Here is a 24,775-nt window from a genome sequence, read left to right on the forward strand (position 1 = left end):
ACCTGCTTGAGCTGCATATTCCAGATTGGGTGGTGGATCCATTTGGGGTGAATGTGAAAGACATTGCAAGAATGTCTTATTGAGCTGAAGAGTGATATAACAGCTCAAGTGAAATTCAAACACAGCAGATGCCCAGTCATCAAGAACCCCCTCTTGGCCTCACCAGTGTAGTCCAAAGGAAAGCTTACGTAGCAATACGTTTGGCTGCAGGAGCTGACAGAAGGATGTTCATTGATGTCCAGCCTCCATAGGAGCTCTACTCCAGATTTGCTATCTGGGTTTATTCCCATAGCCTTCGTCCCTCCCGAGGCTGCCCACAAGGCTCTGGGGCTATTTACCCATAGCTGGGGATCTGGTTCACGAGCACCAGGGCATGTCCACACACCGGTGGGCCTGTGAGCTATGTGTGCAGCTGCTAGACCTCCTCCCTGTCCTCTGTAGCTCAGCCTAAGTCTGGAAGTTCAGTTTCCATGTGTCACCAGCAAGTACATGTGTACTGGCAAGGAGAAAGACGGAAGAAATTGCCTTTCGACTCTCAAGAGAGCGTAGGCTATCAACTTTTGCTGTTGACATTTCTGTAGCAGGCAATTTCTTTTTTTACGAGGTTGAGTTGCTAGCTCGACGCTCAACCCAGCATGAATGGAAATTGTGCACAGGAGCCGGCTGGATTCAAACTCGGGACCTTCCGCCCCAAAGTCCAGCGCTGATGCCACTGCGCCACCAGCTGGCCGTACTGGCAGGGAGAGACTTGCAAATCATGAGACTGCTAGCCAGTGGTGGAAGCTGAAAGTGAGAGCAATACGTACTACCACACTACAATACTACACTAGACACATCACAACAACCATTTTGACATTTGTAACATATATAATATAATATCTAAACTTTTTAAATATAAATATTGACTGAATAAGAATAATTAGTACAGTTGATCAAAAAAAACTTAAGTAACTTATGGAGACTATAGAAGGTGGGGACCACAGAGGTAAATCAAAGTCACAAGGGGGCCACAAACAAAGAAATGTTGAGAATCACTGTTGCAGTTAATTGCCCAGTTAAATAACTCTTGCAGAAAGGTAGTGCTAGTTTTTCATAATGAACAAAAATTACAACAAATGTTAATGAAATCATGGGAGCTTTTTTTTTGAGATGCTGCACGTTTTGAAGCATCTTTAACTTGAATTCGGGTTAAATTTCTGTAGCCGCAGCGATTTGAATATGGAATTAGCTGCCAAATGGTGTAATTAAAATGAATAACAGATGTTTGTTGGGGAAGTTGAATAAATTTGTTGGAGAGATGGGAATAGAACATGCTGATGTAAACCATTGTGGGAGAACGGTGTGCAGATTAGATAGAGAAGCAGTTTTCATTCTGTAACACATTGTTTTGTTGGATAGGCTGAACAACAGAAGAAAGCAGCTGTTATTGCTGCAGAAGGGGACTCCAAAGCTGCAGAACTCATCGCTAATTCCCTGGCACAAGTTGGGGATGGTTTGATTGAACTGAGAAAACTGGAAGCTGCTGAAGATATCGCTTTCCAACTCTCAAGGTCCCGCAATGTAACCTATTTACCATCCGGTCAATCAACATTACTCCAGCTGCCCCCACATTAACAAAGAACTTTGTCACAGTACATTGTGTGTCCAAAATAGCTAAATCTTATGTATGTCCTATCCCTCAATACCATCTTTGATACCAAAAGTTTCATTAGTTGACCATTAGAAAGAATTACAAAAGGAAAAGCTATCAATATTCAATGTTTAATTTTTTTAAGCATTCTTTCATAGTGCTGTGGTTTGACTTATTCTTTCTCTGCTGCAGGAATTGCCAAAATTTAAATACAAATAACCAGATCCAAAATTATGTTATTAGCTTGCAAAAGTAATGTTCCAGCAAGATGATATGCAATTTGTAATTAAAGCATGGTGTAAAATTGAAATGTGGATTAAAATCAATGAAAGCATTGTATTGATTATTCCTTCAATGCAAACTATAGAAAATTCTGTATTCGTTCCACTTTGAATACTTGGTGTAGAAAATTATATTTAATGACAGTAATAATGGATGCACAAGTAACTTTTTAATTCAATAAATGTACTGAAGTCATTAATATTTTGTACTCATCATTTAATTTTAATTGTTGTGGTCTACTGCTTTGTAAATTGAATGTGCAGCAATGGAACTGAGTAGATGTAAATGTGCAGTACCACAATGAGATGGATTTAATCCTGATTTCTTTACCGCTGAGTTCCTTTGTGGAGATGGTGAAGAAGACGGTTAAGATGAGCATTTTAATTGTTCCTAGATGTGAAGGAGCCGAGCCATTGTCTCAAAGATTCTGCACACTAGTAGCTGATTTAGAACAACAGTTCTGGACATGTAAAACCTGCCACTTGGTTTTTCCTAGTGCATGGGTGGCAAACCTATGGCATATATACCCAAGATGGAACTCGCAAGGATTCTGTTAGCACATAATATGCAGTTCTGCCCTTCAATTCTGTAAGCCCAATCCATAATAAAAAGATATATAATGGTTGTCTTCGCTGCCAAACTAAGCAGAAAATTATTTATTTTACAATTCAAGAGCAATAAGATGTTTTCACAGTAAATCTCTCATGCAGGAGTGTGATGTTGGATGATACATTTTGAAATGCTCGCAGAACGGGTGTACACAGCAGCAAACTTACAATAACAATACTATTTAGAAATAATTATTTTAAAAATCTTTTTAAAAGATTAATCATTTTTAACAGGTTTTCTAAAAATAATTTATTTCAAACTGTTATATTAATACATGTAAATAAGCAATGACTTGTCCTGTCATAATTATTATTGCTAATTCATCAATGATAATCTGTACTAAAATTGTACTGGCACACAAGAATCTTTAGGTGATAGCCAATTTGGTCCCACTCCTGTCCTTGGGATTGTGCAAGAAATCATAAGAGGACTAGCAGCAACAACAACACACAAAATGCTGGTGGAACACAGCAGGCCAGGCAGCATCTGTAGGGAGAAGCGCTGTCGACGTTATGGGCAAGGCCCTTCGTTAGGACTAGGCTGCTTTGCTATTCAACAAGATCATTGCCAATCTTTAATCTTTATATAACTTATCCCTATATCCCTTAATCAGTCTGAATTTTCAGAGATCTATGTATCTTAGCATTGAATGCAATTCTTGACTGAGCCCACACAGCCCCCTGGAATATGGAATTCCAAAGATTCACCACCCTCCAAGTAAAGGTGTTCTCCTTCCTTTCAGTATTAAATGACCTCTTATTTTGATATTGTATCTTTGAGTTCTCAGCAATTTGTTCAAAAAACATCTACCCATTGAGGTACATTTTAAAGGTCACTTCTTATCCTTGAAAATGGCGTGGTTGCCTCAGTTTCTCCCAATTGCAGAGCAGCAGTCCTAGGAACCACCTTGGTGAATCTTCATTGTACTCTTAAAGCAAATAGATCTTTTTTATGTTATGGATCCTGCAACCCGCCTGTCATAAGGGCACTGAACAGATGAGCACTGTAACAGATGCCTCCATCTTTCATGGTTGTGGGTGCCTGGGTTATGGCAAAGCACTCTCCAGTCTACTCTGCAATGATATCTGTCCATTTCTTCCTCTGTCTGCCCCTTTTGTCCTTTCCCCTGCACTGTTCCCTAAAGAATGGTCATTGAGAGACCACTTGATTTTGTTAATGTGGCCATACCACTTCAGTTTCCTTTTTACTGTGGACAGTAGATCTTAGTAGTGTCTCGTGCTGGATGATGGTTCTTCATACTTAAATGCTTGGGACATGGTCTGTATAAGAGACACTGAGGAGCCTTCTGAAACATCCCATTTCTACTACCAGGATCTTCTGTAATGCCCTGGTTCATATTTTTACTGTTAGGCTGTAAGTATTTCATTTAGTGGTTCTGTAAAAGCAGTTTGTTCTGTTTTCAGCTTGTTTGGGTTATTGTTAAAGATAAGAGAGGAGGAATGTGTACCATCCAGTTAGGATGGTCGGATTAAGGGGAGGTTTCTCTGGTAAGAAACACTAAGGTTGGGCTTGAGGTTTTTGTTTAGTGGGAGATGAAGAGAGAAGATGCCAGGGAGAACTGGCGTCTTCTCCAGTGGGGGACCCGTTTGTTCAAGGTGGATTACGAGCGATGGTCAGAAGGTGGTGTGTGATTTCACGCTGCCCGAAGAGCTCAGCTTGTGAGTGACAGAGAAGTTCAAGATGATCTCCGACTTGTGCACATTTCACTGTTTAATTAGAATGGGCCCTTTTTGTTATTCTTTACTAACCCTTTAGTTAAGATTCATAAATATAAATCCTTTAATCATATGCAGTGTACTGTCTGTTATTTCATGGGACTATTTTGTAACAGGGTAGCAAATTACACAGCATCCACACAAATGGGGGTTTGGGGTGGGACGAGCCATCTCAATCCTACAATTTGGCGGGTCTTGTGTGTGTCTTCCCTAGACTTACACAGCCAAGGAATCCAGGGTGTTTCACTTCTTTTGCAGTTCTGCTGTCCATAATTTGTGTGCATACAAGAAGATGGAGAGCACAAGTGCATGCAGGAGTTTCAACTTGGATCTGAGAGCGATGTTATTGTCTCTACAGATTGTATTTAGTTTAGCCAGGGTTGCTGTTATTTGAGCTGTCTTTCCAAGGACTTGAGGCTTTAATCCTTGGTTGATAATAGCACCAAGATACTTGAACCATTTGACAGTCTTTAGTTCTTGTTCACCGACTGATTTTTGTCGTAATTGGCTCCTCACTGTTTCTCATTTGCTCCAGGAAAATATTGAAGAGCATGGGTGAAAGGAGGCAGCCTTGTTGGACTCCATCTGATGTGTGGAACCACTCTCCAACTGTGCTTTGAACAAGTACTAGCTTTGGTGTAGAGCTACTTGATGGTTTGGACCAGCTTCTGGCCCATGTTGTATCTCTTCATTGTGGCCCAGTGTGTATCATGCCACACCCTATCAAACATTCAAAGGTCAAGTTTAATGTCAGAGAAATGTGTACAATATACAGCCTGAAATGCTTTTTCTTCGCAAACATCCACAAAAACAGAGAAGTGCCCTAAAGAATGAGTGACAGTTAAACATGAGAACACCAAAGCCCCCCCCCCAGCTCCCCCCTCCCCCCACCAGCAAAAGAAAACACGCATCTATTCCATCAGCGAGCCCAAGCGTGTGCTAAGCAATAGCAAAGACACAGACCAAAGTTACCCCAAAAGCTTTGGAGTTCATCCAAAATTTGACAACCCACAGGTTCTCTCTCTCCCAGGCAGGGGAGAGTGAGGTGTCCTCCATTTTTCACAGTGAGCAGGAGGTATAACAACAACCCGCTGGTTTACGATGTTAAAAGTCCGTTTTGTCACTTTTTTCGAGCTCTATGTCCGAAGATCGCAAAGATCTTGGGTCTTCGTGCCCACAATGAAAGATTTTCTGGCCTCCCCGATGACACGAGTCTCCTGCTGTGACCCCAACCCTTGACCCACCCCTCTCCTGAGCCCCGAGATCTTAGGCTTCTGAATTCGAGCCAGGCTCTCAGGCCAAACCCTTGGCATGCCGAACAACAATGGCTGGTCCTGAAACCCCGAGAACGGGTCCCATTTTCACAAAGAACTGAAGCCTGCGTGTAACTCCAGGTCACGGTCTTCAAAAGAAACCTGAAAAGGAAAAATAAAGATATTAAAGGTAGAAATAGTACCACCTTGAACTCTATGAACACATAGAAAATGTCCTGTTGATTTTGGTTGTATTTCTCACACAGTACTCAAAGGCTGAATAAATGTTCTGTTGTACTTCTTCCACTTCTGATTCCAGCCTGCTCTTTGGCGATTATTTCTTCTGCCTGTGGTTTCAGTCATCACTTCGCTTGCAAGGCTGATAAGACCTATATTTCTTTAATTCTGGCACTGCTGTAAGTTGCCTTTCTTGGGGAGAGTGATGATGAGTGATTTTGTCCATGGGCATTGACCATTCCCCGGTCTGCCAGATTTTGTTGCAGATATTGGTGAGCAAATATCTGCAAAAATCTTTTTTATGTACAGAGATCAAAGTTGTACATAATACTTAATCTATAGTTTCACTAAGACCCTACATAGTGGTAGAAATTTGTTTTTTGTACTCTTGCAATAAAGACTAACGTGTCATTTGCCTCCCAAGTTTCCGGCTGCATCTGTATGCTAGCTTTCAATGACTTGCATGTGAGGATACCTGGTTTCTTTGGGATCAGGTGAGAGGTGTGTTGGAATATAAGGCAGAAATGATCTAGTCTGAAATGATTAGTAGAGGGAAAATGAATAATGTTCCAAGAATCACTTTGCTCTGCACAAGCAAATTATTCCTCTACATGAGGAAACTTTGTCGAAAACATTCACTCTGTCTGCTACAAAAGGCAGGATCTCTACCCATTTCAATTTGACGTCCCATTCCACTTCTGACATATCTGTCCACTACTGCCATGATGAGGCCAAACGCAGACTGGAGGAGCAACACCTCATAGCCTCTAACCTGATGGCATAAGCATTGATTTCTCTAACTTCCAGTAATTTCTTCCCCCCCCCCCACTCTCTTTGTCCATTCCCCATTCTGGTTGCCCTCTCCTCACCTTCTTATCACCTCACACTAGTTCCTTTCCTCCTTCCCCTTCTTCCACAGTCCGCTAGCCTCTCCTATTAGATTCCTCCTTCAGCCCTTTACTACTTCTACCTATCACCTTCTAGCTACTTGCTTCATCCTCCTTTCATGTCCACCTTCCCATCAATTTGTCTCACCAATCACCTGCCATCTTGTACTTCTTCTCCCTCACCCCCCCCCCCCCCACCTTCTTACTCTGCCTTCTGGTCCCTTCCTTTCCAGTCCTGATTAAGGGTCTCAGCTTGAAAAATGTCAACTGTTTATTCCCCACCAACAGTGCTGCCTAACTTACTGAGTTCCATCAGGATTTTTATGTGTTGCTCAAGATCTCCAGAAACTGTGTTTATTCCTTGCTTTTGTGGGCATTTTCTTTGTGTTAACCCAGGAAGTGAGGTTTTGCAAGTGAACTTGTGATCTAGTAGTTGCATAAGTTCATTCGGTAGGTTGTGAACTTGTCACTACAGTATGTAGAATTTCAAGTAACTGTGATAGGGGCCTCTTATTTTTCTCTGTGAGGTAACCAACAAAGGTGGAGTGGATGTGCTGGAAACTCAGCTTGAACATCAGAGCATCGAGTATAATCACAATCTAAAACGAGCTTTAATTTGTTGCTGAACTTGTTTAGAAAGATCAGGAACTCAAATAACTTATGCAAACAATGGTTTGTTTTGATAAGATGGAGTATGTAGTGAAAGTTTTGTAGAATTCTGGGAATTCTTTACTGGGTTAGCCTGTTGAATATTTACGCAGTGCTTTTGTTTCACCACACAGCGGCACCAGAGGTTTGAAAATGCAAAGTAGTGTGTTCCTTGCTTGGGAATATATGTATGAATGGCCGCTGTTAATATTTTAGAAGAACCATTCCATTTCAAAGAACCATTTCAAAGTTATTTGAAATAAGCAAAGATGTGAAACAAGCCCCAACCGATTGTGTAATCACTAATCCAGAATGCAGTGGCATTGGTCCCTGTTCCTGGCTAATTCGGAGAAATCAGCATATTTCCAGATTCAATGAGTTTTTGAATGTAATAAGAATCACAATTATAGGGAATCCACTGGGTAGAGCCAGCCACCTTGGATATTACTTCTTTCATGAGATGTATAGTCTGTGATTTTTGAAGTTCTAACAACTTATTCTGATCCCTCTTGTTAATATTCATGCAGAAGACAATATTTCTCCACTTGAACCGATTCTCATAAGTGTTGAATGATCATGTGGTATGTAAATGTTCTAATTTCTTTATTTATTGAGATACAGCACAGAAAAGGCATTTCAGGTCCTTCAAGCCTTAGCCTAATCATGGGACAATTTACAATGATCAACTAACTTACTAACCAGTACGTCTTTACACTGTGGGAGGAAACCACACGGTTACTGGAAGAACATACAAACTCCTTACATACAGCAGTGGGAATTGAACCCAAGTCACTGGTACTATGTTACTATGCTGCCCCAATTTTGATTTGTGACTGGTTGCAATCTGACTACTGCCCTTGAATGCACAAGATCATTTAACTGATTCTATTACTATTCTTCCTCATCTATATCTATACAATTTCTTCTTCCATCTTAAATATGCACTGATTGGTGAGGTTAATTGGTGGCTGACAGGTGTGTCAGTGGAGGGTGGGGTGGAGTAATTGATTGGTATGTGCAAGAGAAAAAGTTCTTCTTCTTAACGCCATCATCCCTACTGGGGCATAGGCTGCCAACAGCAGCTCCCCAGAGTCCTCTGTCCTGGGCTGACAGAAGGTTGATCAGCCCTGTGGCGTCCACTTTCACCACGCAACTTCAATATGACTTCTGCATTTCATAAGGTACCCCATGCAAGGCTTATTGAGAAAGTAAGGAGGCATGGGATCAAAGGGGACATTGCTTTGTGGATCCAGAATTGGCTTGCCCACAGAAAGCAAACAGTGGTTGTAGATGGGTCATATTCTGCATGGAGGTCAGTCACCAGTGGTGTGCCTCAGGGATCTGTTCTGGGACACCTTCTCTTCATGGTTTTTATAAATGAGCTGGATGTGGAAGTGGAGGGATGCGTTAGTAAGTTTGCTAATGACACAAAGGTTGGAGGTGTTGTGGATAGTGTGGAGGGCTGTCAGAGGTTACAACGGGACATTGATAGGATGCAAAACTGGGCTGAGAAGTGGCAGATGGAGTTCAACCCAGATAAGTGTGAAGGGGTTCTTTTGGTAGGTCAAATATGATGCCAGAATATAGTATTAATGGTAAGACTTTTGGCAGTGTGGAGGATCAGAGGGATCATGGGGTCCGAGTCCATAGGACACTCAAAGCTGCTGCACAGTTTGGTTCTGTGGTTAAGAAGGCATCTGGTGTATTGGCCTTCATCAATCGTGGAATTGAATTTAGGAGCCGAGAGGTAATGTTGCAGCTATATAGGACCCTGGTCAGACCCCATGTGGAGTACTGTGCTCAGTTCTGGTCGCCTCACTACAGGAAGGATGTGGAAGCCATAGAAAGGGTGAGAGGAGATTTACAAGGATGTTGCCTGGATTAGGGAGAATGCCTTATGAGAATAGGTTGAGTGAACTCGGCCTTTTCTCCTTTGAGTGACGGAGGATGAGAGGTGACCTGATAGAGGTGTATAAGATGATGAGAAGCATTGATCATTTGGATAGTCAGAGGTTTTTTCCCAGGGCTGAAATGGTTGCCACAAGAGGACACAGATTTAAGGTGCTGGGGAGTAGGTACAGAGGGGATGTCAGGGGTAAGTTTTTTTACTCAGAGAGTGGTGAGTGTGTGGAATGGGCTGCTAGCAACGGTGGTGGAAGCAATTACAATAGGGTCTTTTCAGAGGCTCTTAGATAGGTACATGGAGCTTAGTAAAATAGAGGACTATAGGTAAGCCTAGTAGTTTCTAAGGTAGGGACATGTTCGGGACAACTGTGGGCCGAAGGGCCTGTATTGTGCTGTAGGTTTTCTATGTTTTAGTGAAGATCCTTCCTCAGAGCTTCTATTGATGTTTCTGTAACACTGGGTTTTTATTAGATGAAGTTGCTAACCTCATGCCCAGTCCTCCTCCTTTCACAGCCTGGCTTCGGTCCATCCACAGTGCAACTGAAAGTGTAAGTTTTCACAAATAAAATGGTGGAGGCATTTTATGTTCAGCAAAACCGTAGCAACTCATTTTGAACACCAAAAAACTGAATGCAAAACCCTTTATTTAATTACATCATCAGGTCAGACCAGTCTCTTAAAGCGAACCCCAACTTTAACCCCAGTTGTGAATTCTGTACATTTACAACAATTACATTACACTACACAGGCATCCCCTTCCCCCTAGAATTCACTAAAACCGGCATTGTGAGCCTGGCTCGTGTCCTGTGTTCCAAGGGTGGAGGAAGAGCAGGTCCCTCTTGCTCTTCCAGAGGTGTGTTGACACGCTCCTCATCATATCTTGATGGCAGGGGCGTAGGAGTGGAACCTCTGAATATTGCTGAGCCAGTTTAAGGTGATCAATCAAAATACATTCACGTTTACCCCTCTTATCTATGATAAAAGTCTTTTCTGCCTGTTTAAAAACACAGAATGGGCCATTGTAAAGGGGCCTAAGGGGCTGTTAGTGTGCGTCATGGTGGATGAAAACAAACGAGGCAGAATGTAGGTCAACAGGAAGCCAAGAGTGCTGTATGCCATGATGGGAGTCGGGATAGGTGAAAAGGAATTGAATTTACTGAGGAGGGTGGAATACTGTTGAGAGGCTGACCAGGCGATCATAGCATCAGGAATTGAATCACCTGACATTCATAAAAGCTGCCCGTATACTAACTCAGCCACAGATGACTGCAAGTCCTCTTTTGAGGCTGTTATGAGCCACAGCAGGACTCACAGGAGACAATCATGTCTGCCTCCAGTTTGCGGGCTCGGTGGGGCAAGGGTGACCAGTTGAGACATCACACAAGAGAGAAATCCCAGCTTCCCCAAGTTTAATGTCAGCCAATCACAGGCCCAAGACTGTTATTCAGTAAGCCTGGACCTCTGGGTCAGTAGCTTTGTCGACTGCCATGCTGGCATAGTCAACGCCAATGTGTATGGCCTTAGTAGCTGGTCGTGAGAGGCAATCAGTCACAGCATTATTTTTCCCCCTTAATGCATTGTATATCTGTTGTGAACACTGATATGTAAGCCAATTGGCGATGCTGTCGTGCAGATAAGGGTCTGATATTTTGGCCATTGTGTTTACAAAGGGCTTGTGGTCAATGAACGCTGTGAAATGGCGACCCTCCAGAAGAAAATGAAAATGACGTACAGCCAGCTAGAGACAGAAAAGCTCACAGATAAATGTTTTGTACTTCCTTTCGGGGGGACAGAACTGCTGGCTGAAGATGGCAAGTGGCTGCCACACACTTCCAACCAACTGTTCATGCACAGCACCCACAGAATAGTCAGAAGTGTCAATAGTAATGGCTATGGGTAGGATGGGGAGTGAGCGTGCCGGTAGGGTCATGTTGGAAAGAGCTCGTTTGGTATGACCAAATGCCCTGGTCATGTCCACTGACCAGTCAAGCACTTGATTAGGGGTATTGGCTTTAATCGCACTTTACAGGGGGAGCATAAGCTCAGCAGCTTGCGGAATGAAGCAGTGATAGAAATTCACCATACCTAAAAGGTCCTGTAGCTTTTTTGTAGTGCGAGGTGGTGGGAAATCCATAATGGCAGCTACTTTCGATGCGATGGGGTTCCCACCTTTTGCGGAGATGTGATGGCTGAGAAAGACAATGGTTGACAACACAAACTGTCATTTAGCAGGGTTAATGTTCAACCTGTTTTGGCTTAAATGCTCGAAAAGTGTGCAGAGATGAGATACGTGTTTGGATTTGAATGCACTGGCGACAAGTATGTCATCTAGGTAAATAAAAGTAAAATCTAAGTCTTTTCCTACGGAGTCCATCAACCATTGGAAAGTCTGTGCTGCATTTTTCAGCCCAAACAGCATGCGCAGAAACTCAAAGAGGCCAAACAGGGTTATCACAGCTGTTCTGGGAATGTCCTCCAAGCACACAGGCACCTAATGTTAGCCCCTAACTTGGTCGACATTAGAAAATATTAATTTTCTGGCTAAATCTGCTGAAAAGTCTTAGATGCATGGACCGGGTAAAGATCCGGGGGGGGGGGGGATGGCCTCGTTAAGGCATTAGTAATCACCATGTGGGTAGCAGCCACCATTGGACTTGGGGATCATATGGAGGAGTGAAGCCCAGGGGCTATTCGACCGGTGCACAATGCCAAGTCTTTCCATGTTAGCAAACTCAGCCTTTGCGGTTGCCAGCATTTCTGAGTCCAGTCTAAGCCCAGATATGGACTGGCAGGCCAGTTGTGGAAATGTGGTGCTTGATTCCATGTTTTGTGACTCTGTAGTGGAGAACGTGGGTTTGGTGGGGTTTGGGAATTCACCCAGTGGTTGAGTAAACTTACATGCAGTGGTGCATGCGCATGACAGAGTCATTGTGGGGAGCTTACTGGGGGAGAAGGGTAATGACCCAAAGTCCTTGACATCCACAAGCCAGCAGTTCTTAAGATTGACTAATTGTCCTTGGGTACACAGGAAATCTTCATCGAACAGAGTTCCCATGTCCCATTTGTTACGTCACCCACTGAAGCAGTGCATCACCTGTCGTGACCCGTAGGTCTGGACCATGCTGCTGTTGGCGGCCTCCAGCGAGGTTTTGTCACTCTTTTGTCTTCTCATCAACAGGTGATACTGGCAGCACACTCACTTGAGCACCCGTGTCACACAGGGAGCACCTCCCTGAAAGGGTGTCTGTAATGAACAGGAGATGACCCTGGCAGCTGGAACCCAAGGTGTTCATAGGCCTCTGATGTCCTGATGCACTGGCATTGTTGAAGCTGTAAGGCGGTCAGCATTTCCAAACATTCATACCAAAAAGAGTTTAGTGAAAACACAGGCCCAGTATCATCTGTTTCTCAGCTGCAGGCATCCTTATGTTGGGGGCCTTGTTGACCGGGTTTATTGAAGTAGAGAAAGGAGGAGGAATGATGCACAGCTACCTGGCTCAGTGTAGACTATCAGCCATTTTAGCAAGCTCCCTGGAGTCATTCATGGGTACATTGGCAAAGGCTGTGCAAACTTGTTCAGGCATCAGCTGCATGAAGAGTTCTTTAAAAATAAAACAATGATGGTGATTTCCCTGGAGAGACAGCATATGGTCCATTAGCAACGAAGGCCTACCATCGGCAAGGTCAGGAAACAAGAGCAAGTGTTTGGCGCACTCAGTCTCCTGTCGTCCAAAAGTCTGTAAAAGGTAAGTATTTATCGCGTTCAGGCTGGTGTTCTAGTAGGCTTACTGCCCTTGCAGCTATAGAATTACTGAGCAACACTACCACATAAAAGTATTTGGTGTCGCTGACAGTGATTTCTTTCAGAGTAAAGTGGGCCTCTGCTTGTACAAACCAAGCAATGGGATTTTGCTCCCAAAACTCCAGCAGTTTCAAAGCAACTGTGTTGGCCAATGTGCTCAATAGCTCCAGAATCGTCCAAGAACATCAAGGTCACCAATATAATTTTTCACAAATAAAATAGCAGAGGCAATTTGTGTTGAGGAAAACTGTAGCAATTCATTCATTGAACACTAAAAAACTGAATATAAAGCCTTCTAAAACCCTTTAAGTAAGTATGTCTCATGTCAGACCAGCCTCTTAAAGTGAAATGTACTTATGTACATTTCCACTAATTTCAAAACCCTACAAGAGAAAAGTTTGCAGTGAAAATAAGTGGGGGACAGGGTTTGGAACCATGATCAACTTGATGGGCTTAATGAACTATGTTGCAGGACTATAAGAGCATAGGATATACTGTAGGAGCAGAATTAGGCCATTTGGCCCATCAAGTCTGCTCTGCCATTTCATCATGGCTGGTTTATTATCCCTCAACCCCATTCTCCTGCCTTCTCCACATAACTTTTGACACCCTTACTCATCACAAACCTATCAACCTCTGCTTTAAAGATATATAATGACTTGGCTTCCTCAGCCATCTGGGGCAGAGGCCACAATAAATTATCAATGGCACTTGCCTCTTGGAGATTAAGGCTGCAAGCCTCATTCTGTGATTAACATACAGTCTCAGCTTAACACCTCAGTTACAATATAGGTCGAGCGGCAGAGTCAGAGACGATATCTTATTGATCAACTTTTGACTTCAATCCTTTCTAGAATTGTTTGTAAAGTTATGCAGCATCTTCGATAAGGTAGGGTGATAGTATTCCTAATCAATAGCTAATTGGGCTCAATAAACAGACAAGGAAGATGATGTTGAGTTGGGCTGGTGGTATAGGTGTGCTTCTCTGTTAGTGCTAGAGATGAAAAGGAAATCATAGGTCTGATGATATGAAATGTAGATGGTATTTAATGACAAAAGACATGAGAGTCCATTTCAAAAGTTAATGGTGATGATACACCCTAACAAGCAGGTGAACGTGGAGAACTTTAAAATGAGTAAAGTTTATACAAAAGAAATAGTGCTCATAATTTGTAACAATGAGTAGCTCTTTTTGAAATGCAATGGCAATTATATCTTTAAACTTTTGTAGTGCATACCTTCTTGGGTAGTAAATTCCTTCTGCACTTTGCACTATTAATTCGACATAATTTGATGGTGGTATGTAGCAATAGACTGATTTGTTGGATCTGGCTGTGTGCATATTGTCAGGCATACTTAACCTGATAAGACACAGAATCACTACATTGGTTGTCATTTGTTTTGGGGATGTTCAAATACACCCAGGCAACCAAACTGCAAATACACTTCCACAGATTAGGGTAAACCATCCAACATTACTGCTGCAGGAGGCTTTTCTGACTGATTCAGAGCAATTTATCAAAACCATAGCAGCTTTCAGATTTATTAGTCTTTATACATGGTAGAACTGGGTTTTGGCATAGAGTGTAACACTACCAGCTGGGATTATCAAACACGTGCCAGTTCAAATTTCAGCAACAAATTGGTAATTAGAACTGTAACACACAATATGTCATCAATGAAAATGAATATCTGACACCAATGGGTTTCTCCAAGCAAGCTTTGCCTTGGGAAGTATACAACTATTGTGTAAGGTAATGCCTGTGTTCTGGGGTTCATGGGATTACATTTTAAATGTTGCAATGATTGTAACTAAACTAGTTAAATGAAGCCCTTAACTAGGTGTTTTCTGATGAGGTAGAAGTAGACTGAGCTTGAACTGTGGTTTGGGTCTTAAAAGAAATTATGTATTTGGCAAGATGCCATCAATTTGAGTATGCATGTGAAATAGTTTCTCTTTCATTTATGACTGTTATTGCTAATTGTGAAGCTAATACTAAGTGCTTCATAGCAAATTGACAGAGCAGAATTAACTTAAATCCATATAATTATCAGGGTTGTACAACTCCATATGAAGATTACAGCACAATGTGCTGTAATTCAATTCCTTAGCTGTAGTCAAGATTTTTGGTATCATGAAATATCAAGTAATGAAAGTTTCTTGAAAGTGGTTGTATAATAGAAATTTTGTGTGGTTACAATAGGCTTTATATTATGACACAAATCCCAGATTGTATTCATTGCTTGTAATGTGCAATTCACAATGTAACTTTTCTTAAGATATTCCCTTGCATAATAAAACAACAACCATATTCAAGGCTTCTCAAAACTAAGAAGAAAAGGACAAAATTGCAAATCTATGAATGCTGAAGAGATAAACAGTAATTTTTAAATTGCTGGATAGATGGAGACATTTATTTTATGTGTTTCAGTTAGTTTAGCAATGTAAGTTGATCTTTCAGTGAAGCCCATGAAGTGAATATATGTGAGTGGGTTTGCACCAAGAGCACAAGAGCACAAGAACAACAGGTGGCCTTGTCAGGCTGCTCCCTTGCTGCAATACTCCATTGCTAATCATCCAAGCACAAAGAGGATTCCAAAAGGAAAACATTCAGCATCAAACTTACTGCATTCCATTTAGTAGAAATCCCTATCTGGTCCAAGTTCCCCTCAAACGAGGCTTTGTATTGTTACAAACCCCGTAACTGGGTTACTTACCAGCAAAGGTAGAGGCGTCCGTTGGAGTCTGGTGATACTATTTTTAACAGTATTTATTAGCAAAAATACACAAAAATAATATCAATGCAAATATACAGATAATATACGTCGTCAATACTAAACCTAAAAGTGCAAGTATAATAATAATCAATAAGTAATAGCTCTATCATTGTCTAGGGGATAATGAATTGTCCGATGGAAGTATAAAGTTCATTTCAGTTCACACAGGCTGCCGTCGTTTGTTTGTCGCTGTGTTGCAATTGTTGGAGAGAGAGAGAGAAATAGAAGAGTAACTTGCCGACTTTCCTTGGTACGATCTTGATCCGTATCCGTCCTTTAGCTAGACTGTTCTGTGGAGGACTCACCACCCAGGCAAGGATGGACACACACACAAGCTCCCCACCGGTCTCATACGTTTCTCCTGGTGTGTCTAAAGGGTGTTCCCCAGACCAGTCTTTTATCCTCACTCACGGGGTCTCAGATGTCAATCAGGTTGGGATGATGCAATCCCTCAACCAGACCACTCTGGTTGTCCCCTGAGGGGTTTCAATGAATAGTACAGTACTCAATACACAATTCCTTCTCCAAGAGACAATAGCAGTAATCAGTGGTTCCGTTCCGCTTATGTCAGGAGACATTCCACCTTGTTGTGTATTCTGCGTGTATCTCTCTCATTTCCTGGCATGCTGTGTATCTCTCTCATCTCCTGGGTCTCGTACCCGAGATACTAGCGATCTTGCGATTCTCAAAAAGGAGGGGATGACTTTGCACCCTTTGGCCCCTCAGAGTTGCTCCACATTTGTAACAGTATTTATATTGCTTTCCTTCACTAAGGGGCTTTTTTCCTATCAGAAGTCTTCAACCTAACTTTATTAGTAGATGGGCATGCCCCCAACCTTTTGGTTGCAGGTTCCCTTCTCAGTTCGCCATAAAAATTAGAAAAGGACAGAGTAAGCATGGTGTTTGATAGTGGGAATAGTCACAGTATTTACAAACAGAGTACCTAAATGGGTGAGGCAGTTAGCTTGATTGATATGCTTCTTAATCGCTTGGTAAATATGCATTTTTACATCATGTTAACACCAGAATGCATTGGATTGTCTCTGAAACAGTGTGCGGTCATAAATGATATTTCACAAGTTCTGTAAGTATTAAAAACAAAAATAGCATTTAGAACATAAATTTCTGTACTGCTCGCATGGGTCCCAGCTATGCTGGTCTTTCTGTCGGCTACGTGGAACGATCTATGTTTCAAGCCTACAGTGTTGTCACTCCCCAACTTTTCCTCCACTACATCAACGACTGCATTGGTGCTGCTTCAAAAACCATGCGGAGATCATCAACTTCATCAGCTTTGCCTCCAAATTCCACCCTGCCCTCAAATTTACCTGGTCCATTTCCAACACCTCCCATCCCTTTCTCAATCTCACTGCCTCTATCTCTGGAGACAGCTTATCCACTGATGTATAGTACAAACCCACTGACTCTCGCAGCTAAATTGGAAGACTGCTTCACCAAGCATCTACGTTCCGTCTGCCAGGAAAAGCGGGAGCTCCCAATGGCCACCCATTTTAAATCCTCTTCCCATTTCCATTCTGATATGTCTACCCATGTCCTCCTCTGCTGTCACAATGAGGCCACACTCATGTTGCAAGAGCAACTCCTTATATTCCGTCTGGGTAGCCTACTATTTGGTGGCATGGTGGCATGAAAATCAATTTCTCGAACTTCCGGTAATGCCCCCCCCCCCAACATTCCCCATCTCCTTTTCCCTTTCTCACCTTATCTCCTTATCTGCCCATCGCCTCACTTTGGTGCTCCTCCCCCTTTTCTTTCTTCCATGGCCTTCTATCCTCTCCTATTAGATACCCCCTTCTCCAGCCCTGTATCTCTTTCACAAATCAACTTCCTAGCTCCTTACTTCATCCCCTCCACCAATGTTTCGCCTATCACCTTGTGTTTCTTTCTCCCCTCCCCCACCTTCTTACTCTGACTCCTCATCTTTTTTTCTCCAGTCCTGCTGAAGAGTCTTGGCCTGAAACGTCGACTGTACTCTTTCCCATAGATGCTGCCTGGCCTATTGAGTTCCTCCAGCACTTTGCTTGGATTTCCAGCATCTGCAGATCTTCTCTAGTTTGTGAGAAGTCAAGATGAAGAAGACAGCCAGGTGAATTTTTGAATGTAAGCTCACTCCACAACTCTGTAAGGGCCTATGTGTCAAATTCTGCACTATAATGCCGAGCTACAGCAGAGAATGACAAGCTATAGTGTGCCCATATATCCTTGAACATACATGGGCTACCTCATGGGTGAGGAGAGGGGAAGGAAGTGGACGATGGAGAAATGGTGTCAAACAGCTTTAGGAAGTCTGTGAGCGCTGGTAACCAGATGGGATAGTAGTTGCTGTTGCTTGGGGTTGGAACTGTGCCCAGATGCCACAATATCAGAGCAGCTTCTTTGAAGGTTCCAAGATTTATATATCCCAGTTTTGGATAAAGGTTTGAGGTAAAGTTTAAGGATTATATGGGTTGGCACAACATGGAGGGCTGAAGGGCCTGTACTATGCTGTAGTGTTCTATGGTTCTATGGTTCTATGGTAAAGTCTTATCCCAAGTCCATGGATCCTTAGTTTGGCTGTGAATGTGCTGAGTGGGCTTATAACTCTCTCCTGGTTTAGTGACAATTCCAGTGGCTAAACTTGAAGAATCACTGGGGCATATGGGCTAATACATTAAAAGGCTGGATCGTTTGGGCACTATTAAAATGTTCTGGAAGTTTGCACATTTTCCCTGTGATTGCATGGGTTTCTTCTCACATAACAAAAGAGTGCAGGTCAGTAGGTAAATTGGCCACTGTGAATTGCCTCAATTGTGGATGAGATGGAAAACTTGGGGGCGTAAGGGTAAGGTAATGTGTAGGTGGGAAGAACTAAAGAGAATAGGGTAGGATTAATGTAAAAATGAATACTGATGGTCAGTGAGAGTTCAATGGATTGATGAACCTGCTTCTAAGCTGTTTCTCTTCATGACTAAGTCTCTATAAATGAAATTTCCAATAGTATCTACACCTTAAAAAAATAGTGGAGTCTCAAGCTTCAATTATTTTAAATTGTTAAAATAATAAAATAATGTTGGAGCCAATTTTTACCCTCACCTCTCAGATTAAGACTAATCCGTTGTCATATACACATATATTACAAAGTAAATGGTATACATAATAATAATAAATACAATGACAAGTGCAAACCGGAATAGTGCAAAAAGAAATGCTAAAGTGATAATAATGAAATAAGTGAGAGAGGTAACAGTAAGTATACGAGAAGATGGCAGCACCACCGGGAAGGGTTTGAGAATGGGGTTCAGAAGTCTGATAGTAGAGGGAAGAAGCTGTTCCAAGTCTTAACTCTTCTTTTCCCTAAATACTACTGATACTGACTATACAACACCAATTTGAAAATGTACCTAAAGGATGTTCAACACAACATCTGAGGTCAACACTACACAAAGACAAAGAACAACCCACAACTTATTCATTCTCCTGCAGAAATGACAGAGTGGTCAGAAAGTGAAAAATTATTTAGACCATAAGACCATAAGATATAGGAGCAGAATTAGGCCATTTGGCCCATCAAGTCTGCTCCACCATTTCATCATGGCTGATTCATTTCCCTCTCAGCCCCACTCTCCTGCCTTCTCCCCGTATCCCTTCATGCCCTGACCAATTAAGAATCTGTCAACCTCTACCTTAAATATACACGAAGACTTGGCTTCCACGGCTGACTATGGCAAAGAATTACACAGATTCACCACTCTCTGGCTGAAGAAATTCCTCCTCATCTCCGTTCTAAAGAATGCCCCTCTATTCTGAGGCTGTGCCCTCTGGTCTTAGACCCTCCCACCATAGGAAACTTCCTCTCCACACCCACTCTATCCATATATGGATGAAACTCTTGTGACTAAGTAAACTATACCTTTTCACTAAGTCATCCTGGTTCAATCAAATATACAAAACAGCTAAAGTAGTTACTTGTGGAGGGTGAACATTGCCCCCTTGTCTTTGGCATGTTTTGTGCAATTAATTATTTCTGGGTTATTATTACACATTAATAAGTTCCATATTGCATAACTTTCCATTAAAGATGCTGTTTTCCATATTACAAATCAGTACTAAAAAGACTTCTGAGCTGTATTTCATCTGTGAAGCTCAGGTTTGTGGAAGTCGGGATCATACTATTAATGCGTTTGATTTAAGAACTACAATATAGGTTGTAGTTGGGTATCACTTTGCTCTTCCACGTAAATGCTGCGGTTTGCAAGTGCTGAAACCAATAAAGAGCTCTTATCGTAATTCAAGCTTAGTAATACGCAGAATTTTCCAACTCTCTGCAGCCACTTCCTGCATTAGCAATTTCTGAAAGCTGCTGAAAGGAAGTTTAAGTGTTTTTATCAAGGGAAAGAGGGCAGCACTTTGCCACAAGAGAGGTTAGAGATGTGCACATTTCATGCCTCTTAAGGACTTATCTCACAAAGCTGAAAATCACTTCAATAATGAAGATCATTATTTTTGAACTGTTTTGTTGTGAACCAGTGTTGTAACCCCTTCATCTGTTTCTCAACAGCTTTGGTGAACTCAGTCTTGTGGTAGTTTACAAAATCTGAATCAGCCTTTATTGTTACAGACAGAGGGCACATTCTGTGCTCCCTTGAACTGGATGAAAGAAAAGTTATCACAATCCTCGTGCTGCTCAAAGCCATAGAAATACTTAGATCAGTATTTTCTTCTTCTAAAAATTTGCAGGCTTAATGTTAGTACCACCTTTGTTCCTTCATAGATTTCTGTTCAAAATATAATTTGATTCAGTTACTGAATGAGGCCAACAGTCATTGCTCACCTTTCACTCCTTTGAGAAGGTGATAGTTAACAGCCTTATTGAAGCTTCATTTTGTAATTATCATCCAGATTTCACAACTGGAAGATTTCAAAAGGAAAAATAATTAAGACAAGCCTTATTCTTGAGTTCTGACTTCATTGATGTGGTGTATTCTCTGTCTCAGATGTAGAACAAACAGAAGTTTCCATAACTTTTCACCATGTGTTCTCTGGAGCCATTTATTTCAATAGTTGTATTTGTCACAGAACAAAAACATAACTTGCTCATAGAGTCAGCCACAGGATGTAACCAACATTACTGCTTTTACTTCAGATTTCCACCATCAACATTATTTTTATTTTTATTCTATTCGTGCCATATTCAGATTTACATGATCTTGCATATTTAAGTCAGTTAATAGATACAAATTTCCATTGACTGCATGTAAACAACAGCAGTGCATCTAACCCCTGCAACTATGCAATGGATATGTAATAAGGGCAGCAACATGCGATCTTAGTTTCAGATTAAATATCTGGGATGTGCTATCCACACGAAAATACTGTATAGACAGCTTACATTGATTCAAACAGGTCTAGTAAAGGCTGCAAAAAAACAGGCATTGCAATATACTGTAACCTGCAGTTACACCAATATTTACTCATTGGTATTCCAGGTGACAAGAATATCAGTACAGAATCAGGTTTGTTATCACTGATATATGTCATGAAATCTGTTGTTTTGCTGCAACAGTACAGTACGACATAAAAGTTATAATAAGTTACAAAAAATAAATTGTGCTCCTAAATGGAAAATATCTATTTTCCAGTTGGAAATTTGCAATGATCTTTTGATTAAAATAATTGACTTTTATTTGCTGAACCTTACATTATATTGAATTTTGCATGAATCCATTTTTGTTAATTTTACTGAATAAAGACTTTTTACTTGCTAGTTGCAAGCTCTTTTTATTTTAAAACGCTTTTCAACAATTTGTTACTGAAGTTGAGAAGTTACTTTCAATTTTTGAAAAATAAAACAGCTGAATATCAAGATGGAATTTAACTTCCTATTGAGTATATTCTTCCATTACTTCTTTTTCTTATAGCCACGGAGTAATCTGGTGGAATTTGAGATTGGTTAAGGGACATGTTGCTCTGTCACTAAACTGGTTTATTTTGGTTATATTTCAAACTTAATAAAATTTGTCATCTTACAAATTAGGAAAATGTGATAACTGTATTTCAGACAGTATAAGGAGGTTAATCATTGAGTTGGGAATCTTTAGAACACTGCCTTTCAAAGGATGGTGAAAATGACATCTATGAATAACTTTAAGGTAGAAGCAGACAGATTCTTAATGAGCAAGGGGGCGAAAGGTTACTAGGGTAGATGGGAATGCAGAGCTGAGGTTACGATATTCCTTGGTCCAGGTGTGAGCACTGGATTGGTTTAAACCAGCTTCTCTGTGTGTTTGTGAGTCACCATGTTGATGAACGTTACTCTGATAATTTGCTATCCCATTCAGTCAAATCCACCCTAAAAGGGCCCTCCAGACACAATTAATAGATATACTGAGCAACTCTTCAATCAACTGCTTTATCCACAGAGCCTTTCTTTTCTATCCGAGTTCACTTTGACCTTATTTCTCCTCTTTCAGTTCATCATCCCTGTTTACTAATTCTCAGATGCTCTCTTCAATGGCTCTGCCTCCAGTTCCACTTCTGCCCTGAGCCTGATTTCAAAGCATCAGTTAGCTTCTGTCTCTCTATTGTCCCATTCCTTTTTTCATCTCAATATCCAACACTCACAAATAATGGCTTCAAGCTTCTCATTCCCTGAGTCACAACTTTTAAGCCCTGAAGTATCCCATAAGCAACAATGGCTTGAAGACTTGAAATCACATTTGTAGTGTGTGGTAGCTCAAAGTGTTCTAAATGGCAGCAATTCATGGATAGGTCCTTCAGCCCACTGAGTCCATGCCATCCACCAACCACCTATTTATATAGGTCCTACATTGAGATTTTTGTTTATTCTTCCTACATTGTACTGCATCTAAATATGGCATGTGCACTATATATGATGCCTCCATGTGTTACAGGTAGAATAACCAAGAAGCAGAAATGTAATCAATTTTCTATGTTTCTTAGTGATTCATTATATTCCCACTAGAAACCAGAGGTTGTTGGCATAGTTAAAATCAGATAGAGTTTGCTGATCTGCCAAACAAGTACAAGATTTTTGACCTAGTTATTTTCTCATGCCAAAAGAACAATTGTGGGCTGCAGTGAATGCTTATCTAATACCAACATCCTACGCGATTTAGTTTAATATTTTAATCATCATACTAATGGATGGTTAATATAAGTCAATTTTAAACCACAATTAAAATATAGCTCAAACACACCCACACAGCTCAGCAGAGGCGTATTTAGAATCTACAAATCATGTATTGGTCAAAATTGAGTCCTTAATTGGTGCAGGATTGTTGTTCTAAATAAGAGATCAGCATCCTTAGGGGATATTAATGAGACGTTCCTTAATTAAATTTGACTTTTTTTAAATGTCTCTTATCTGGACTTTGGGAAGCATATAAGGTAAACAGAGGTAGGAATAAGTGGATATTTAAACATGGATGATTGGTTTGAATAAAGCCTCACCTCTCTGACACTTGATAGATGGTTTCTGTAATAAGATAGCTTTGCCTAAACATTGCAGCCTTTCAAACAAGTTCAATATAAATTTAACTGACAGCAAGTCAAAGGGCTCTGCTGCCATGACCTGAATTTGCCTTTTTGTTGGAGTATCAGCAATATTAAAGACTAAACAATCAGAGTTAGCATTTGGAGGAGTTTATAAATGATATTCTTCCATCAAAACATAATTAGTTTGTGCAGGTTTATAAATGATATTCTTCCATCAAAACACAAAGAAGTTTGTGCAGGTATATATATATAAGGTACCCTGGAATAGCTTTGATCCACACATATCTAACATTCCCAACCCTCTTCCCTCCAAAAAAGGCTGTTTATTAGAAGATGAGAGACCCTTTCAGGCAGGGCTCATAATACTATGAGGTACATCAGTATTAATGGAAATACTTAGAATGCCCGGCTACTTGTGTAGGTAGAGGAAAAGTCAATGTTTCAGGTCAGAGGCCATTTGTCAGAACTGAAATGAAGATTTTTGCAAATCCTGTATAATTTGTCCATATTCTCACTTTCTTAACTGCTCCCATTTACCCAGTGACCTGATAATCTGGTCTGCAGTTCATGGTTCCTGTAAGTTCTGGCAAAGCATCTCCAACATGAAAAGATGACTCTCGAGTGTTCCTCTTCCCATAGTTGCAGCCAGACCAACTGAGTATTTCATTTTTAGATTTTCAATATCTGCAGTTCTTCTTGATTTTCATATACAATTCCAAATCAGGTAGAAATGTTTCCATGCACATGGAGGTGGGGAACATGCTCACCATAAGACCACAAGACATAGGAGCAGAGTTAGGCCATTCAGCCCATCGAGTCTGCTCTGCCATTTCATCATGGCCAATCCTGGATTCCAGTCAACACAATCAGGAAGCTATCAACTTCTGCCTTAAATATGCATAGAAAAACATAGAAACACAGAAAACCTACAGCACAATGCAGGCCCTTTGTATCCCGTTGTAACCTCTGACAGCTCTCCATACTGTCCACAACACCCCCAACCTTTGTATCATCAGCAAATTTACAAACCCATCCCTCCACTTCCTCATCCAGGTTATTTATAAAGATCATGAACAGTAGGGGTCCCTGAACAGATCCCTGAGGCACTCCACTGGTCATTAGCCTCCATGCAGAATATGACCCATCTACAACCACTCTTTGCCTTCTGTGGACAAGCCAGTTCTGGATCCACAAAGCAACGTCCCCTTGGATCCCATGCCTCCTTACTTTCTCAATAAGTCTTGCATGGGGTACCTTATCAAATGCCTTGCTAAGATCCATATACACTACATCTACTGCTCTTCCTTCATCAATGTGTTTAGTCACATCCTCAAAAAATTCAATCAGGCTCGTAAGGCACGACCTGCCCCTGACAAAGCCATGCTGACTATTCCTAATCATATTATACCTCTCCAAATGTTCATAGATCCTGCCTCTCAGGATCTTCTCCATCAACTTACCAACCACTGAAGAAAGACTCACTGGTCTATAAT

The 24,775-nt window shown here is 41.2% G+C and overlaps 1 protein-coding gene and 1 long non-coding RNA gene across 2 annotated transcripts in view; one reads left to right on the forward strand and one right to left on the reverse strand.

Moving 5' to 3' along the window:
• The window catches only part of phb (prohibitin), a 31,317-nt gene extending 29,206 nt beyond the window's left edge, over positions 1–2,111 (forward strand). The window contains exon 6 of the mRNA XM_059956644.1: positions 1,399–2,111. Within this exon, the coding sequence (XP_059812627.1) occupies positions 1,399–1,614 (216 nt within the window). The 3' untranslated portion in view covers positions 1,615–2,111. The remainder of the gene's footprint in view (positions 1–1,398) is intronic.
• Positions 1,777–19,536, reverse strand: LOC132384957 (uncharacterized). Its single transcript, XR_009509044.1, has 2 exons — positions 19,451–19,536; positions 1,777–5,672 (listed from the first exon to the last, which is right to left on the reverse strand). It is a non-coding gene; the product is annotated as an uncharacterized LOC132384957 (long non-coding RNA).
• Positions 19,537–24,775: the final 5,239 nt, after the last annotated feature.

The sequence above is a fragment of the Hypanus sabinus genome, chromosome X1, assembly GCF_030144855.1.
Source record: "Hypanus sabinus isolate sHypSab1 chromosome X1, sHypSab1.hap1, whole genome shotgun sequence".
In the NCBI taxonomy this organism is placed as follows: Eukaryota; Metazoa; Chordata; class Chondrichthyes; order Myliobatiformes; family Dasyatidae; genus Hypanus; species Hypanus sabinus.